Source organism: Panonychus citri, unplaced genomic scaffold (assembly GCF_014898815.1).
Source record: "Panonychus citri isolate SS breed McGregor unplaced genomic scaffold, ASM1489881v1 Contig00139, whole genome shotgun sequence".
Lineage (NCBI taxonomy): Eukaryota > Metazoa > Arthropoda > Arachnida > Trombidiformes > Tetranychidae > Panonychus > Panonychus citri.
The window spans coordinates 2,677,045-2,694,603 of NW_026515544.1; the positions used below are offsets into that span (position 1 = coordinate 2,677,045).

The 17,559-nt window shown below is 32.9% G+C and overlaps 4 protein-coding genes and 1 pseudogene across 7 annotated transcripts; 2 read left to right on the plus strand and 3 right to left on the minus strand.

The window, feature by feature from the left end:
• Nucleotides 1-12: 12 nt before the first annotated feature.
• Nucleotides 13-2,645, plus strand: LOC128394474 (uncharacterized). Its single transcript, XM_053354805.1, has 3 exons — nucleotides 13-161; nucleotides 1,057-1,142; nucleotides 1,278-2,645. Exons 2-3 carry the CDS (start codon nucleotides 1,071-1,073, stop codon nucleotides 1,773-1,775), a joined length of 570 nt encoding a protein of 189 aa, XP_053210780.1. The 5' UTR covers nucleotides 13-161; nucleotides 1,057-1,070; the 3' UTR covers nucleotides 1,776-2,645.
• On the minus strand, nucleotides 2,633-4,344 carry LOC128394473 (retinol dehydrogenase 11-like). The gene has a single exon (XM_053354804.1). It carries the CDS (start codon nucleotides 4,266-4,268, stop codon nucleotides 3,264-3,266), a length of 1,005 nt encoding a protein of 334 aa, XP_053210779.1. The 5' UTR covers nucleotides 4,269-4,344; the 3' UTR covers nucleotides 2,633-3,263.
• Nucleotides 4,345-4,581: 237 nt separating this feature from the next.
• LOC128394472 (acid phosphatase type 7-like) lies at nucleotides 4,582-17,488 on the plus strand (annotated as a pseudogene).
• LOC128394470 (transient receptor potential-gamma protein-like) lies at nucleotides 6,602-11,475 on the minus strand. Its single transcript, XM_053354799.1, is given in 8 exon segments — nucleotides 6,602-7,434; nucleotides 7,510-7,593; nucleotides 7,668-8,075; nucleotides 8,485-9,624; nucleotides 9,627-9,734; nucleotides 9,821-10,574; nucleotides 10,968-11,259; nucleotides 11,338-11,475. Coding segments are annotated over 8 exon segments (3,324 nt in total). The 5' UTR covers nucleotides 11,463-11,475; the 3' UTR covers nucleotides 6,602-7,021.
• LOC128394471 (uncharacterized) lies at nucleotides 11,630-13,994 on the minus strand. 4 transcript variants are annotated; one of them, XM_053354801.1, is made up of 3 exons: nucleotides 13,915-13,994; nucleotides 13,691-13,840; nucleotides 11,630-13,609 (listed from the first exon to the last, which is right to left on the minus strand). In XM_053354801.1, the coding sequence occupies exon 3, from the start codon at nucleotides 13,579-13,581 to the stop codon at nucleotides 12,076-12,078; it is 1,506 nt and encodes a 501-aa protein (XP_053210776.1). In that variant the 5' UTR covers nucleotides 13,582-13,609; nucleotides 13,691-13,840; nucleotides 13,915-13,994; the 3' UTR covers nucleotides 11,630-12,075. The 4 variants fall into 4 exon arrangements, with proteins under 4 accessions (XP_053210776.1, XP_053210777.1, XP_053210775.1 ...); XM_053354802.1 differs by having other exon boundaries at nucleotides 13,770-13,840; nucleotides 13,915-13,987; XM_053354800.1 differs by having other exon boundaries at nucleotides 11,630-13,840.
• Nucleotides 17,489-17,559: the final 71 nt, after the last annotated feature.

The following is a 17,559-nucleotide window of genomic DNA, read 5'->3' on the forward strand; positions in this document are numbered from 1 at the left end:
CGCTTTGACAGCTCAAAACATTAGCATCAAATTTTCATATAAAAAGTGAATTCGACACGAAAATAAGTCAATTCAGTTGTAGATTGATTTGTGAACACTTAAAAGTGAACAATTAACTAATCGCTTCTCTTTTCTCACCCAAAGTAATCAATTTTTAAATTGTAAGTGAATCTTTTTCTTTCTCCTCTTTGGTTGATCATCATTGAGGCCACTTTTGTTTACCAACGATTTCCCGTCTTGATCTGTTCAACTCTTTGGTTTCGCTTTGGTTTTAACAAATTTCATATTCTCTTTTCTATCCATTTGTTGATTTAAAATGATCTTTAGCTTGTTCTCTGTGATTTCGTACCAATTGGATCTATTATCAGTGTTCTCGAATTGTTTACCGATGTTTATCTTTCTTTTCTTTTTTCTTCATCCGCCTTTCTTATTCCTTTTTTCTCTCTATTGACCAGTGTCCATTTTTCTCTTTCGCGGTTAAAGTGAATTCCACTTGACTTTACTTTCCATTGGTGAAGAAAAATTAATTCTGAAAACTAGTTTTTCTCTTTCTCTTAATGAGATAAATATCTTTACACATCCATAGTCCATTCATGTTCATCTAATTCTTGACCTTCCATCTATGGGTTTGGCCCCTTTGTCCAATCATATTTACCATTAACAATTTAGCACAAGTCTAACCAATAATTCAAAGTTAGAATTAGTAATTTATCAGGTTCCAGTTTCCTTCTTGTTTCTAGAATGAGAGAAGAAGAAAAAAAGTGAAAAGAAACAAGAAGATGAACAGAAAAAGATACACATACAATTTAAATTGCTTCTTCTCTACCTGTGAGTGTAGAAAAGTAATGAATGTGATTTCACCTGAGGCCAAACATAAGAAATTCACTAATCCAATGGTGTAGCTAAAATTTGTTCAACTTGTTGTCACCATAAAAATAGAAACTGAAGAGAAAAAACCAAAGCGAATAGAAACTGTCAAGATAATTTCGTTTTCTTTTATTCCTTTTGACTGAAATCGTTTTTTTTTCTAAAATAATCTTGTTTCCCCATCGATAGACAACTTAATAACCATGCGAGTGATTATGGGTCTTCTCGGCGTTTTGGCCTTTCTTGCACTGACCTCAGCTCAGGATAACCATTCGGTAAGTAACTGGGATAAGATGGACTCGAAAACAGGAATTGGAATTGAAGATTTAGATGAAAATTTCTGTGAATCTATTGATCATTATGTCGGTTTATCTGATTAGTTTTTTGGTTTTCTTTTTCTGGATTTCTAGAAACAAAAGTCAACCAAACACCCTGGACCTAAAATGGTTCCCGTTCCCGTACCAATTCCTGTCCCTGTTCACCACCACCACCATCACCCTGTTGTCATGCCTGCTGGAAGTAACAATTACCAAGAATGGACTGGAGCCTCAGGTCAACTTTTCCCTGAAGCTCAAATGATCCAAGAATCTCAAGACAATGGTTTCTTTGATCCAAGAGGATTAAGAGATTATCCAGAATTACATCAACCAGTTAACTATCCAAGGTACGCTTACCAACAACAACAAGGCTACGAAGGTGGTCGACCTCGTAAATCTTACTATTCGGCAACCGCTGGTGGTCATTCCTCTGAGCGATCGGGAGGTGAACCTCATTATGGTCCAAATGGCTCCGGTGGAGATCCAAGAGGACACAGACGACGACTTCGACCTTCTCGACCTGAAATGGAATCTCAAGTTCCCGGTCCAATGAAATCAGCTGAGTCCTACCAAGAGAACAACGAATGGTAAAAGTTTCGAACACCAATAAATTAATTAATCAAATCAAAACAAAAAAGAAAAATAAGAAAAAAGAACAAAAAAAAAATGGTAAACCGAAATCACCATAAGGAGTAAACATCAATTCCCAGTAATTACCTGTCAAGGGAAAATCAATCATCTTAATCAACCAAATCATCATCATCATAAACATCGTCATTTTTTCAATCATAATCACCCAACAATTAAGATTAACAATCAAAACCGTATCAATGTTAACCCAATAGAAAGAGTTGCAATCAAATGGTCAATTTTTTCCCGCTAACTTTTGGATTAATCACAATTAATTAACTTCTCTCGTTAATTACCATCTTCATCTTAATCATCATCTTCATATTCACCAAACAATCAACCCAATTTTTCAATATTAATTTTTTTTCTATTCCATTTAATTTTAATTGGTCTTTAATTAACTTTCATCTTTTTTCTCAATCTTAATTGTCTTTTGTTTTTGTTATTTTCTAAAAATAATTTGGTTAATTGTTAATTCAAACTCTTTTTGCTATTCTATTGGGTAATTTGTATCTTTCATTTCTAATTGTTTCACTAATCAACTTCATTCTCCCAATTTAATTAATCTGATTTTCTATTACTCTTTTATCATCATGTTAGGCCTTTTAATCACCATTAATGGTTAATCTGTTAATCGTTAGCAATTAATCCGACAATTTGTAAATATCTGTGCCAAAGATCATATAATTAACCCGAACCTTAATCAGAATTAAATCTACTCAGTAATTAGTGTATTTCTTTTTTAATTGTGTTTTCCCTGTTTAGTTGATTTCTTTTTACTAATTATTATTGTGCAATTAAATTCAATAAAAGATTGATTTTCTCCTTGAAGATGTTAATATTTTAATCCAAACAATTACAATGATCTAACAGATTTAGTAATAAATCAGATTACATGTGATTTAATTACCATGGACAAAGTTAATATCAATAGATTAAAAAATTGTAACATGAAACAGAACAATTAAAATGATTATGATAATTAAAACAGGGATTATATTGAATTGATAACAAAAATATCAGTGATTATTTGTCATGAATTGGATTTGTATGTTGACCTTGGCAAATTAATTGAATCGATTGTGATGATTAGATGAGGACAATATGTACTCACAATTAATTGTGATTGCATTATGCTGTTAGAATATCTAACTAGATTGATAGAGATCAGAATTTAATTAGTATGTAAAGTATCTGTAATTTGCCAAGATTATTTATCGTCTTTGTTTTGATTTTGATCATCTAAGTAATTAGTGATTAGCACAGGTAAGAAATGTAGAGAAAGTAGTTTTCAATTGAATTAAGTGAAAGAAATACAAATCATCTTGATAAGATTTGAAAATTTCATCCATGGTGATTAAGATTAGTAAGCCTTTTGATGAAGATTGAGATTGATGTTAATCAGTCTCTCTCTCTCTCTCAAGACCTGAGAATCAGCTTGAAAGTTGTCTAATTATTATCAGTTGATCCATCAAACGAATTAGTTAATCCAAGGTAATTTGCTGTCATCTTTTCCGAGATATCCCAAAGCTTTTTAGCAAGAGAAAGATCCATAGCAAGATTGGTTGTCCTCTTTTCTTGACAATTGTCAAAATATTTTCCACTAATATTTTCCAATGTCGGTTCCAAGGCACAATAAATGGTAGTTTGAGCTCCTTCCTCTTCCGTTCTCAACAAGAAACGTTTGAGTGGACCAAGCCAACGATAGAAATACTTGTTAAAAGCTGAATTGTTCAATAAATCAGTCTCAATGGTACCAGGATGAAGACAATTAACCGTAACACCAGAATCTTTAAGTTCACCAGCAAGATAATTAGTGAATAAAATATTTTCCAATTTGGTAACACAATAACAAGTATAGGGAGAATATTTTTTCTCAAAATTAACATCATCCAAATCAATTGATCGGTTTAATCGATGAGCCTCAGAGGAAACATTAACAATCCTAGAGGGTGTGGTAGCCTTCAATTTGGGTACAAGTAAACGGGTTAACAAAAATGGTCCCAAATGATTGGATTGAAAGTGTAACTCATTACCGTCTTGAGTTAATTTCCGTTCACCATCACCATAGATTCCAGCATTGTTAATGAGAACATCAATTTTATCCTCTTTCTCCTTAATTGTATCGGCAAACGATTTAATTGATTGAAATGAAGACAAATCAAGAGGTAAAACGGCCACTGATTGATTACCAGTTTCACTTTTAATCTCTTCGGCCACTTTAGTCCCAGATTCTAAATTGCGACAAGCCAAGATGAGCTTTGCTCCTCTTCGGGCTAAATCAATCGCTGTGGTCCGACCGATTCCTCGATTAGCACCGGTGATGATTATCGTCTTTCCATCGGCACGAACATCACCAGATAATCTATTCACTTTAACCATAATCACAAACAGAACAATTAAAGAAAAAGGTAATAAGAAATAAATAAGAAACAAAGTAAATAATGGAAACATTAATATCCAAATGAAAAAGAATAGAACAAAAAAAATTCTCTTTTCTCTTTCTCACTTTTTTCTCACTCAGGGTAACATATGATTCTCACTCATATGTAATTCTGTTTGTTTACAATAATTTAATTTCTATTTTTGTTTCTTTCTCCGCTAATTGTTCACTAATTATATTCATAGAATTTAGTTAATTGTTTTAATTGTGTTGAGAGAAAGTTAAACTGTTTGTTGTTACTTGTGAATGGAAAGGAAATTGATTTTTTCTTGATCTTTGTGACTAAAGAAAAGTTAATGTTTACATTTGAGAATCAAGGAGGAAAATAAAAGGTTTGGAAAAGGAGTAACAATCAATTGATGAACAATTTGTTGATTGTGACGATTATTATTTTCGATTGTTGGTGGTTTCACTTAATTGTGAACAATTTGTGAAAATAAATTGGTCAAGAGGATAATCAGGTAAGTTGATTTTGTTTCATTCATTTTCTGGTGTTGGTGAAAATTCAAGTGGGTGATTTGGATTGAGTAACAATTTCCGAGTCTTTTTTAATTGTGCCCACTTTACCTTAATTAATTTGGAGATATGATTAAGTCTGAGAGATGCTCTTTAGCCTCAATTTGTTTCCGTGTTTGTTTTAAATCAAGGTTAACAAGGTGATTAAAAGGTAAATCAATCAATTGATTGGTAGAAAAGGTTTTCTTTGTCTTGGAAAATTGGATTTTCAATTTGGTTTTGTTGATGAGAAAATGAATTGTAACAATTATCATCTATTGGAACAATTTGATTTTTTTCTCCTTGATTATGGTCATCATTTTGATGATGATGATGCTGGTGATTAAGAAGACACATGGAAACCCTCATTTCGCAAATTTGATTGTTACCCTTGTTGTTGATTGTTTCATCAACATCTCTCCTTGAAGGTTATCGTGGTTGGTGAACACTAAAAAATTTAAGATGAAATGAAAGGGAAAAAAGTCACAATTAGTTAAATTGTCCAAGGACAATTTACCTTAATACTGATAGAATTGTTATTTTACTTTATCATCTTACCTGAGAAAATTGTTTGACGTTGTTAATTTGTTGATTTTCCTTACATTCTAATTGCTGTTAAAACTTTTCTTCCGAATCATAAATCAATCAAAAGAGGTAAACAATTTACATGATTTAATTTACATCAATTAATCAACTGATTCGCTGAGACAGTTAAGAATTACCCCTGACAATTAATGACTACAAAATTTCAATCCAATTATAACTGATAAATTGTGAGATTTTCAATTGTGATTAAGAAAAAGCGATTTACAGACAAACGAGATATTTAATTTTTCAATTTCTTTTCACAATTGACTTGTAATTATTTTCAGCAATTTATTGATTGTTCAGGAGTTAACAAAGTCTTCTAACTAGAATTGGTCATTTCGAGCGGCATTCGACCTTCGTTTTCCCTCCAAAAATAGAATTCAAATTAAAGGGTTTCCATTGGTTCTCACCAACGGAAGCGGCTATTAACTTGCAACGGAAAATCAAGTCGCTTGTTAATCTTTTCCCGCTCAACAATTAACTCGCTAATTTACATTTAAATCATTTCGAGATTAACTAATTTGTTGATTAGTTTCTAATAACCAACAATCTGAACAATTAATTTATAGTTTCATGTCAAGTATAAACTTAATTGTTATACTTAAATTAGTTAACTAATGTTTTGTTGATGATTAAATGTTGGTTCCTCTTCCTTGATTACTTAATTGTAATCAAATATAATTTACCAATTCTGGTCTAATCATTAACTTGACACTTAATTTTTGTTGATTATCAACTGGAACATTTTATTTAACAGTCTAATTGTTTTCTTCTTGGGACAATTAAATTTAATGATTACTTTTTCTTTACTTTCTGATTGTGATTATCATAAAATTGTTAATTGAAAATTTACAGAGGATAAAGAAACAATTAACTTTAGATTGTGATTAGACAATAATTGTTTGTTACTTTGGTTATAATCTTAAATTTTGTCAAGTAATTAACTGATTACCAGAAACTAAATTAAATCTAACTGAATCAATTTAGTATGTTCCAAATAAATATTAATACACTAATTGTAAATGACTTTGGTAAAAGTTGATTATTGTTGAATCTTAATTGTTAATTGTGATCAATTTTCAATTTACAACAATTTACTAATCACTAATCATCTGGATGGAAAATTTATTTCATTTATCTAATCAACAGTTAATTGTTATCTCACTCTCATTATAAACTCACTGAGAATCAACCAGAGACTTTGAATGAAGAAACTGAATGACTGGTGAATCTTATTCAATAACAATGATTAAAACGTTAATTTAGTTTTTAATTAAAGATTCAATTCAATTATTTTTTTTGAAATTCTTATTGGTCAATATACAGAAAGGTAACTTAGATTTAATTGTTAAAATGGAAAAGAAATTGGGAGAATATTTTTTTAATTGTTTATTTCTAAATGGAAAGTGAATTGACTAATTGTGAATTTAAATCCAACCACTTAAATCAATTCGTGATTCTGATTTCCTCCTTTTCTCAGGCTCTTTAGCCGGTTGTCGGCTATCAGCTAATCGTCGTTTCTGCTTTTGTTTATCACGTTTGTCTTTAATTGTTGATAAATTATCAACATCAGAATCGTCACTTGATTGATAACCTCTGTTAATTTGTCCAGTTAATGGTATCGGTGAAATTGATTGTTTATTAAATGAGCCTGATCGGGATTCGGGCTTAGATGAAAATATTAATTGAGATGAAACATTTGACGCCTGAGATTGTGATGGTAGTGGAGGAGGAGGAGGTGGTGGTGGTGGGGTAGGGGTTGAGGAGGTGGTATTGATGGGATAATCATGACTCGTTGATTGTTTTCAATCGTAATCGGTGTTGGTGAATCAATTGCCACCAAAATCTCAGTCGGAGGTGAATATGTGACCTGAGGTGATGGCGAATGAGATGATTTAACTGTTGATGTTGATTGTTGTGGTTGAGGTTGAGATTTTGGCTCTGATTTTGGTTGTGATTGTGGTGGTGGTGGTGCTTCAATCAGAGGTGGATTCATTGGAGCTGCTGATTGTTGATATGATGAAATTCTAATCATTAAATCATCTGAACGATCTTTTGAATTTTGACTGATTAAAGTTGATTGTTCAGTTATCTCTGTAGCGAATGAGAAAATGAAAAAGAATCAAAGAATAAAAAGTCAAAGCAAATTAAAGAGATTTAATTGTTTACCTTTCTTATCGGTCGATGGAGGTGTTAATGAAACCAGAACTTTTTTCTCCTCCCCAATCTCATCAATTGTAGTAAATCCACCAACTTAAAAATTCAGGAGAAAAAAAGAAATTACAATCAATTGGAAAAATGAAGGAAAAAAGAATCAATTGATTTACCTTTATCTCGCATTTTCCCCAATATTAAAGAGTGAGAATCGTCAATCTCCTCGAACGATTCTTCGGTTGTCACTGACTCTTTCTCCCTGAGAACATCTTCCCTCAGATCTTTTAAACTTGAAGCCCGTCGGGGAGTAAAACCGATCTGGTTACCTTTATCCCGAAGAATTGCAGAAATTGCAGTTGTCCATCGATCTCGAGCCATTTGCCGTCGTTTAAAACTCGCACGATTCGCGAAAATGTTCAACAGCCCCGTGGAACCGTCCGAGTATTCACCCTCTTTCAAAGGTCCACCACTTCCTCCAGCACTTCCACCGCCACTTCCACCTCCAGATGCACTATTAATCAGGCCGATATTGAAACCTTTCAGTAGTCGTCTTTCCCGAATACGCTCTCGTTTACCGAAACCTTTTCAATTCCATGTTCAGATGTCAATGATTTGTGGGTAGAATCAGGAAATCAAGAAGATAATGATTATGATTATGACGAAAAAGAAAGAGAAAAATAAGACAAAAGGAATAATATTATCTGAAAGAAACAAATTAGGTCGAAGATTAAATTCAATCGATTTAATCCCATCTAAACCATCACCAAATATTTCAACTTTTTTAATCTATTCGAAAACCAAGATTAATCTTAATTGTTGGCAAATCGGTTCGATTGATTAACACTTAAAGTTGATACAAGTAGTTTTCAATCGAGAAAATAACTGAGTCTAACTTATGAAAATCAGAATCAAAATAATCGATATTTTTTGTTTTCGCAATTTGTAAACATTGAGAGTTAATTGTGATTAAAGTTAATCTTCTTTACTTACAGTCGTCATGACTTAAGGTCGAATCATATTTCATTCCATTTTTCTTCAACATGTCGATCAATTCGTAACGGAAGCTTCCAATGTCTTGTTTAATTTCGTTGACATCATCTTCGGTTACCAGGCCAGTCTCTTCGGCTTTTCTTTGTTCCCGTGTTACATATCGACGGACAAGACATCGCATCACATTTGCATATGATTCTTTAAATGCTGATCCTGATCCGGACGACGGGAATCGTTTTAAACCTGGTCCACTTTTAGACCAAAGTTTACCTAATGGAGGAAGAAGGTTAAACGGAGCGGGAACTGAAAGTGTCTCATCAAAATAACTGATCCACAATTTGGACCGAGCAAATTTCCACTCGGTATCCGAACGCTCCGAAATTGCATTATAAGAATTGGACATCATAGCAATTAGTAAATTAAGTAGGACAACAACGTTAATCACTGAGTAACAGCCGAACATGAGGAGACCCCAGAAACGGGTGAACTCCTTGATTCCCGCAAGTTCAAAGTTGTGCAGGTCGATTAGACCAAATGAAGCCCAGAAAAGCGTCTGCGAGGTTTCAAAGAGGTTGGCGAATCGACGCCAGACCTCACAGGCATGGTCAATCTCGAGCGGGTGAAGATTATTGGCCGAACCAAACTTACACCTTTCCCATTCCTTTTTAGCATAATACCAAAGAAGTTGATTAAGTCCCGTTCCAAAAGCGAAAAGTACCAGAACAAAGATGAAGAAAAATTTTAAAATATCGAAAACCATTCGACCGAGTGAAATTTGTAGTGGCCCCAAATGCGGATGAACGGAAAAGATATGTACCAATTTAAGGAAGGAACAAATTGAGGCCGCTCCAAACATACCCTCAGATAGTAACATGGGATCATATGGATCCCAATCCTCGCGAGATTTATTCTCAAAGGGAAGTTCGGGTGAAGTCGAGGAAAGTTCATATTGGACCTGAAGGTAGGACAAAACTCGCAATCCCAACCAGTTGATGTAGATTATATTGGAAAGAGCGTCAACTATGTTCCAAAGGTCAGAAATGTAGGCGAATAGGCCGGAAGAATAAAGTTCACCCGTTTCTTGCCAAATGAAACTAATAACGTACATGATGATAGCCCATTCGGTCAGATTGGGTGGACGCCCCGTTCACGAACATACGATTCGGCCAACCAAGAGAAGATAATATTTTCCTCATCGAAATAAGAAACAATTAAAAATTCAACACGTTGGGAAGCGAGAACAAGTAACACTGAAAATTTAAGAAACGAAAACATGATTAACACTTTGGATGCTAATTGTTGTTGACTCGTTAATTAGATGGTTAATTGAACTTACGTAGGAAAAAAAGGTAAGAAGCCGAATGACTGATGAATTTGATGAATGACCTTTTTGAGATTCGAGCTAGTTTACTGTTGGGTAGATAGAGTGAGGCCAATGCATAGAGCGGGAATTTCATTGCGATACTAATTACAGTTAAAGCTTGTTTAATTGGTCCTCTTCGTCGGTACCCTGGCATACCCTCGAACCAAACTGATCCCAGTAATTGTTGGACATTTGGATGAGAAACGAAACTTTTCTGCTTATAATCAATGGCCAATTTTAGACGCTCCAATTTCATTTCCTCTTCCGCTGATTCGCTGGTTGAAAGGTCAGTACTGTAATTCATGATGACCCTTAATTCGTGTGTATTACGAACATGATCCAAAAGTGCGACAGCGAAATTTTGAACATTACTTCGAAGTTCCTTATAATCGGTAGCAAATTCCTTCTCAATTTTTGATAATCGACGTAATTCCCAACTTAATTGGAAAGCGGTTAAAATGGGATCACGACTTGAGAGTGAAATCAGCGAGGGTGAACATAGTGCACGATAAGCGTTTATCCTTGACCTTGAATGACGCAAACAATCAGCGTTAATTGAGGTAATACACTCGTAACAGGAACACTTGACATCATGAGGAAGCGGAAGTTCAGCCCCACGATCAAGTAAAATCTTCAATATCTCATAATTGTCCTTGTGAGCGGCCAAAATTAACGGTGTTATATCTCGGGTATAAGCACTTGTTTCATGATCAACCTTTTCCCAACTCTAATAAACCAACAATCAATCAATAATCATCACAATCAAAACCAAAAAAATAACATTTAATTTACAATCCATTCAACCAATTGATCCTCAAGTATCAATAACAGTGAAAGATTGATTAAAAATACCAAGTCCATTTAACAACCTGATTGAAAACATCACTTATATAAAATTAACGATTGTCAACCAATTAATTGATTGTCATTTATCACACACAATAACAATCTAATCAATTAAGTCAACAAAACAATTTTCGTGTTACTTTTCAATTAGACCTCAAAGTGTTAAAAATAAACTGATTGAATTGAATGAAAGATTTACAAGTAAAGTTTTGTTTTTCGTTAATTGTACCAATGGATCTTGATTGTTTCTCGTCTTAATTAGTTAATTACTCACATAGGGTGTCCCTGGACTGTGAATTTTCTCCTCGTGCTGTAAGAGTATCTCAACGGCCTCAACATATTCCTCGCTGATTGCATGAAGCAAAGCGTCTCCTGGATTAATGTTGTACTTTAATAGAACCTCGAGCAGTTCGAGATTCTCATTTTCGATCGCTAATATAAGTGCACTTCGACCCAACGGATCGGTACAATTAATGTCCAACTTGGATGGTGTTGTAATCGACGGAGGAGTTACACTGATTCCCTTAGTGTTTTGAGCATCGATCTTGCAATGTTCTTGTAATAGTCTTGAGAGAAAATTTTGGTTAAGTGAAAAGTTGATCAACAATTTGATTAGACAATTAAGTTAATTGTTAATTACTTACTTTTTAACCGAAACCACATCACCTCTTTCAGCACAGAGTAGAAACTTTTTATCGAAAACAGTTAAGCCTCGATCTCGACCTCGCAATAAACCGTGATTTAGACCTGGACTTGTGGGACTGGACATTGGACAGTTTGATTGATCACTAATTGTTTAACACTAATTAACAAGATTTAGACATTGTTTAAACTACAAACAGAGAAACTTTGACATTGTAAAAGTTTAACATAATTACGATTTAAATTGTTGATTGGACTGTTTTGGTCTCTATAATACCCAAATTAATTAAAAGGTTTAATTTGATACTTCGTTTAATTTGTTAAATTGTCTCTTTTCATGAAACAATTGAACTATTGGTTAACTTGATTACATTGGAAATGGATAGCGATTGATTTTGAGTCGTCTCACCAATCGAAACCTTTGTCGATATTAAATTAAGCCTATTAATGGAAACCTTATAAGATCATTAACTGATCATTTTGATTCATCTCTTTTTTTTGATTAATGTTCATAAGTAGGTGATGATCAAGATGATTAAGATGATGATGAATCCACAATTGTTGATCTATCCAATAAATCAATTGATGAGTTAGCCAATTGTTTCCTTTGATTATTGTTTTCACATCAGATTTACATTTAATGTATTTACAGGTAAAGTTTTGCTTTCTCTCAATTAGCAATTGATGGGAATTATTTTATCAAAATAATTAAATTGTCGTTTGCTTGATTGTTGTTGTTTTTACATTCTTGGTATCAATGGCATTGGAAGGACAAAATTAAATCGTTCATAACTGACTTCGCCTGTGATTATTATACGTTCTGGTGATGAATTGTTATTAGGATGATTGATCATTTTAAAAGATTCGGGATTTTGACCATCCATTGTGATCTCAATGATAACACTGGTTTCCAAATGATGAGGTGATAATTGTTGTAAATTGTTTGATGATAATTTAAGATTATTGGGAATTGATAGGAGACGAAGTGTTTTCATTTTCGAGATTAATTCACTTAATCCAATTGTATCGATTTTACTGTTGGTTATTTCAACGAATTCCAATGATTTAAGTCGGATTAAATGTCGCAAGGAGATTGAACTTGTTTCTCTTAAATTGCAGCCAATTAAACGAAGTGAAACAATTAAAGGACAGTTAATTGTTATTATGGAGATGGAAGTGTCATCGATAAAGGGACATTTGATTGCAAGACAAATTAATGATGAAGTTCCTTGGGTCATAAGTGAAAGATCTTGATTGAAGTTTGAAGATCGAGTTCCAGTACAGGAGAAAGTTAATTGTTGTAGAGATGTTAACTCATTTAAATCACGAATTTCAACAATGTTTGACCAGAATTCAAAGATTTTCAGGGTTGATGCCAATGAGCTGCAGATCAATTTTAATTGTTTATTGGTAACAAAAGATATTCGGAGCACCGTTAACGATGAACTCATGTTAATTGTTGCGGTTTGAGCTAAACTGGTGATGAAATTGGTTCCCAAATAGGATCCAATCAATGAGAGTGATGAAAGTTGATTAACCAAACAGGGTGAAAAGGTTAAATTAATTTCAAGATCTTCTGAACCTTGAAAAATTAACGATGTAATTGATTGATTGTTGATCAGAAATTTTTCCAATTTTTTTGGATCCACAAAAAAACAATGATGAATTTCAAAGTGTACCAATGATGATGAACCCTTAAAATGAATTATCTCATCAAGTCGAGTACAATTAAGAATATTTAAATGTTCCAATTTAGTTAAACAGTTTCCCAATAATCTCCATTGATCAGCAGTTAACCAGAAACCAAGACAATCTAACATAAGTACACGAAGAGATGGTAACAAAGTGATTAGTGAATTAATCATTTGATCACTATGAACTCGCCATTGGGACCAACTATTGATTGATTTAATTGTTAAACGATCATTTGGATTAACTTGATGATGGTTAATATTACAATTGGCACGACCGATTGGTAATTGGCTTCGACGACGATGTGACTCTGGACTTGGGCCGAAAATGGCTAAAGATGATTTAGATGAAGAGATTATGGAAGAAATCATTTCAAACCAAGAAGAACAAACCAAACGAGAGTTAATTAGTGAACGATAATCAAGTAAATCACAAATGACTCTCCAACAATCACAATTCAAATGAACTCCTGTGTTTACCATGGTGCTGGGAATAGTTGAAGATAAACAGGAAAGTGAAGGTGATGACTTTGATATGTTGTTACTTGGAATCATGATGAGGAAGTAAGCAAAGAGAATACATCTAATTAATTGTAATTCAATTAGAAAAGAAAAAAAGGAAAATTGGAAGAGTCAATAACACATATGAGAAAAATATTCTTACAAGAATATTGTGAAAAGCAAAGATGAAGATAAAAATGGCGGATGCGAGAGAGAAAGAGGGAGGATGAGGAAAAAGATACAGAAAATGGTGATGAGGATGACGAACGTAATTCCAAAGAGTGAATCCTAATTGATGCTAAAATTAAATTTTCTTCAATAAGAGAAAAAGAAAGATAAAAGGTTAAACCAGTGTTACTTTCGCTAATCAATTGACATCATACTTACTCATTGTAGAAGCGAAATCCTCTCATCAATGTCACAAACACCAAAAGGATTAAAAATGTCGAGATTTTCAATTGTGATTAAGAATAAGCAATTTACAGACAAGCAAGATATTTAATTTTTCAATTTCTTCTCACAATTGACTTGTAATTATTTGCAGCAATTTATTGATTGTTCAGGAGTTAACAAAGTCTTCTAACTAGAATTGGTCATTTCGAGCGGCATTCGACCTTCGTTTTCCCTCCAAAAATAGAATTCAAATTAAAGGGTTTCCATTGGTTCTCACCAACGGAAGCGGCAATTAACTTGCAACGGAAAATCAAGTCGCTTGTTAATCTTTTCCCGCTCAACAATTAACTCGCTAATTTACGTTTAAATCATTTCGAGATTAACTAATTTGTTGATTGTTGATTAGTTTCTAATAACCAACAATGTGAACAATTAATTTATAGTTTCATGTCAAGTATACAAACTGTAAACTTAATTGTTGTACTTAAATTAGTTAACTAATGTTTTGTTGATGATTAAATGTTGGTTCCTCTTCCTTGATTACTTAATTGTAATCAAATATAATTTACCAATTCTGGTCTAATCATTAACTTGACACTTAATTTTTGTTGATTATCAACTGGAACATTTTATTTAACAGTCTAATTGTTTTCTTGTTGGGACAATTAAATTTAATGATTACTTTTTCTTTCCTCTCTGATTGTGATTATCATAAAATTGTTAATTGAAAATTTACAGAGGATAAAGAAACAATTAACTTTAGATTCTGATTAGACAAATTAAATCCAACTGAATCAATTTACTAAATTGATTTAGTATGTTCCAGACAAATACACTAATTGTAATTAACTTTGGTAAAAGTTGATTATTGTTAGATCTTAATTGTTGATTTTGATCAATTTACAACAATTTACTAATCACTAATCATCTGGATGGAAAATTTGTTTCATTTATCTAATCAACAGTTAATTGTTATCTCACTCTCATAGTAAACTCACTGAGAATCAACCAGAGACTTTAACTAATTGGGTTTTCTAGTGTTAATTGTTGTTTATTTTTTGCTTCTTGTTCCAGTTAATTGTGATTTGGAAAATCAATCACAATGAATAAACTTTTACTGTTGATTGTTTTGTGCAATTTAATTAAATTGATTGAAAATGTTTCAACAATTTATCAACAACCAGAGCAAACTCATTTATCTTTGGGTGGTGAGTATTAATTACTAACCAATGAGTAGGATTAATTGTGATTATTGTCAATCTGTTAATTATCTTAATTATGAATTAGCTTATCCATCGGAAATGATTGTCACTTGGACAACTTTTGATCCAATTTACAAACCAACAGTTTCTTATGGAGTAACCAAATTGAATCAATCAGCAATTGGATATTCAACTAAATTTACCGATGGAGGTTCAGAGAAACGGATTATGTATATTCACAGAGCAACAATGAACAATTTAAGACCTGATTGTAAATATGGTTAGTTTATTAATCATTTCAATCAATCATAATGAATATACAACTGTCTGTGTTTACTTATAAGTTTGAACTCGATACCAACAATCATTGAGTGATTTTCATCAATTGATTGTTGATTTGAAGTATTTCATTATCCTCATTGAGACTTGTCAAGTTTTATTAATAGTTAATTGTTGATAATTTTAGCTTATCGACTTGGTAGTGAATCGGGTTGGAGCTCAATCTTTTGGTTCAAGACAATTAAGGACGGAACTGATTGGAGTCCAGTGATCGCCGTTTTGGCGATTTAGGTAATGACAATGGTAAATCAATTCCTCGATTACAAGAAGACTCTCAAGATGGCTTATATGATGCAATTCTTCATGTTGGTTAGTAGATTAATAATCAACGACAATTAAATATTTCATCTGATTAACTGCTCCACTTTTACATTGAATTACATTTACTTAGGTGATTTCGCTTACGATTTGGACTCGGTATGAAGATTCAACTTGATTATTTGGCCTTTTCTTTGTTTATTGTCGTTCTTTTCTCACTGATCTGGCTAATTGTTTCTCTCTCCATTTTTGATTAGGACAATGCTCGAGTTGGTGACCAATTTATGAGACAAGTAGAGGCTTTTGCTGCTTATTCACCTTACATGGTAACTGTGGGAAACCACGAACAGGCTTAGTAAGTTGCGAGTTAATTGCTGATGATCATTTTCATAATTGTCGATTGTGTTTCTTTTCTCCCTCGATTAGTAATTTCTCAAATTATGTTAATCGTTTCACCATGATTGATTCACGAACTGGTCAGATTAATAATCACTTTTACAGTTACAATATTGGTCCAGCTCATATAATCAGTTTCTCGACGGAATTTTATTTCTTCTTTGAATATGGTTACGGTCAATTGTATTCACAATTCAAATGGTTAGAAGAAGATTTAATTGAAGCAACTAAACCAGAGAATAGAGCATTTAGACCTTGGATAATTACTCTTGGACATCGACCAATGTACTGCAATGCTATCACGAAAGATGATTGTACCTTTCGAGAATCAAGGGTAATCCTTTGTTATTTAGTTTCGACCATTTAAGTTGCAATAATTGTTCTTTCTGTTGATTATTTCAGGTCGAAAGGGAATACCAATTGTCTATCAACTTGGATTAGAAGATTTGTTTTATAAGTATGGCGTTGATTTGGAGATTTGGGCTCACGAACATTTCTACGAAAGGTTGTGGCCCATTTACGATCAAAAGGTTTACAACGGAAGTTATTCCGAGCCTTATACTAACCCAGGATCGCCAGTTCACATAACCACTGGATCAGCGGTAAAACATTTAACGATTAAGATCAAATTTAATTCTCATTTCTTGATTAACGTTTTCTTTTTGTTCCAGGGCTGCCCTGAAGGGTTAAATCTTCCTGTTTCAAAGCCAACTAATTGGAGTGCTCTGAGAATTGAAGATTATGGTTTCTCTCGAATGACAATTCTCAACAATACTCACTTGAAATTTGAACAATTATCTGTCGATAAGGTAATTATTTGATCTTAATTAATTGTTACACATTCTAATGTCTGCTTTGTTTTCCTTCAGGCTCACAAAGTCGTTGATAGTATAACCATAATTAAAGATAAACATGGCCCATACCCTGATAGAAAGGAAGAAAGCAAACAATGAACTTAATTAAACTTCATTTGAAACAAATTAACGAATTGGTTAATCACATTAAATCACTTTGAGGTGTAAATGAACAAATGTCAAAGCAACATTTAAGTTGAAACCAATTGAACTACTATGCAATTGGACAGAATTTTTGTAAACCATCTGTTTCAATAACAGTAACTTACCTAATCCATTATATTAAATCATTTGCGAACTTCGGTTACAAAAAAAACAAGGTCGTTTTTCCGTTATTGTTATTCAAAAAACGCTTCAAATCAGTTGATCCAAAATCTTCTCCTTTCCCTTTTCATTGTGATCATAAATATTTCCATCCATTGACTCCATAACTGACCTTCTCTCAGATTAAAAGGTAATTCCACACAATCGAACAAAGATTTAATTAGAAAATAAAATTCCATTGTCACCATTTAATTACAGTCAAGTACCTAAAACTGTCCAAATTTTTTTTAGAGCGGGCAATTCGAAAGGGTTAAAATCTAAAAATT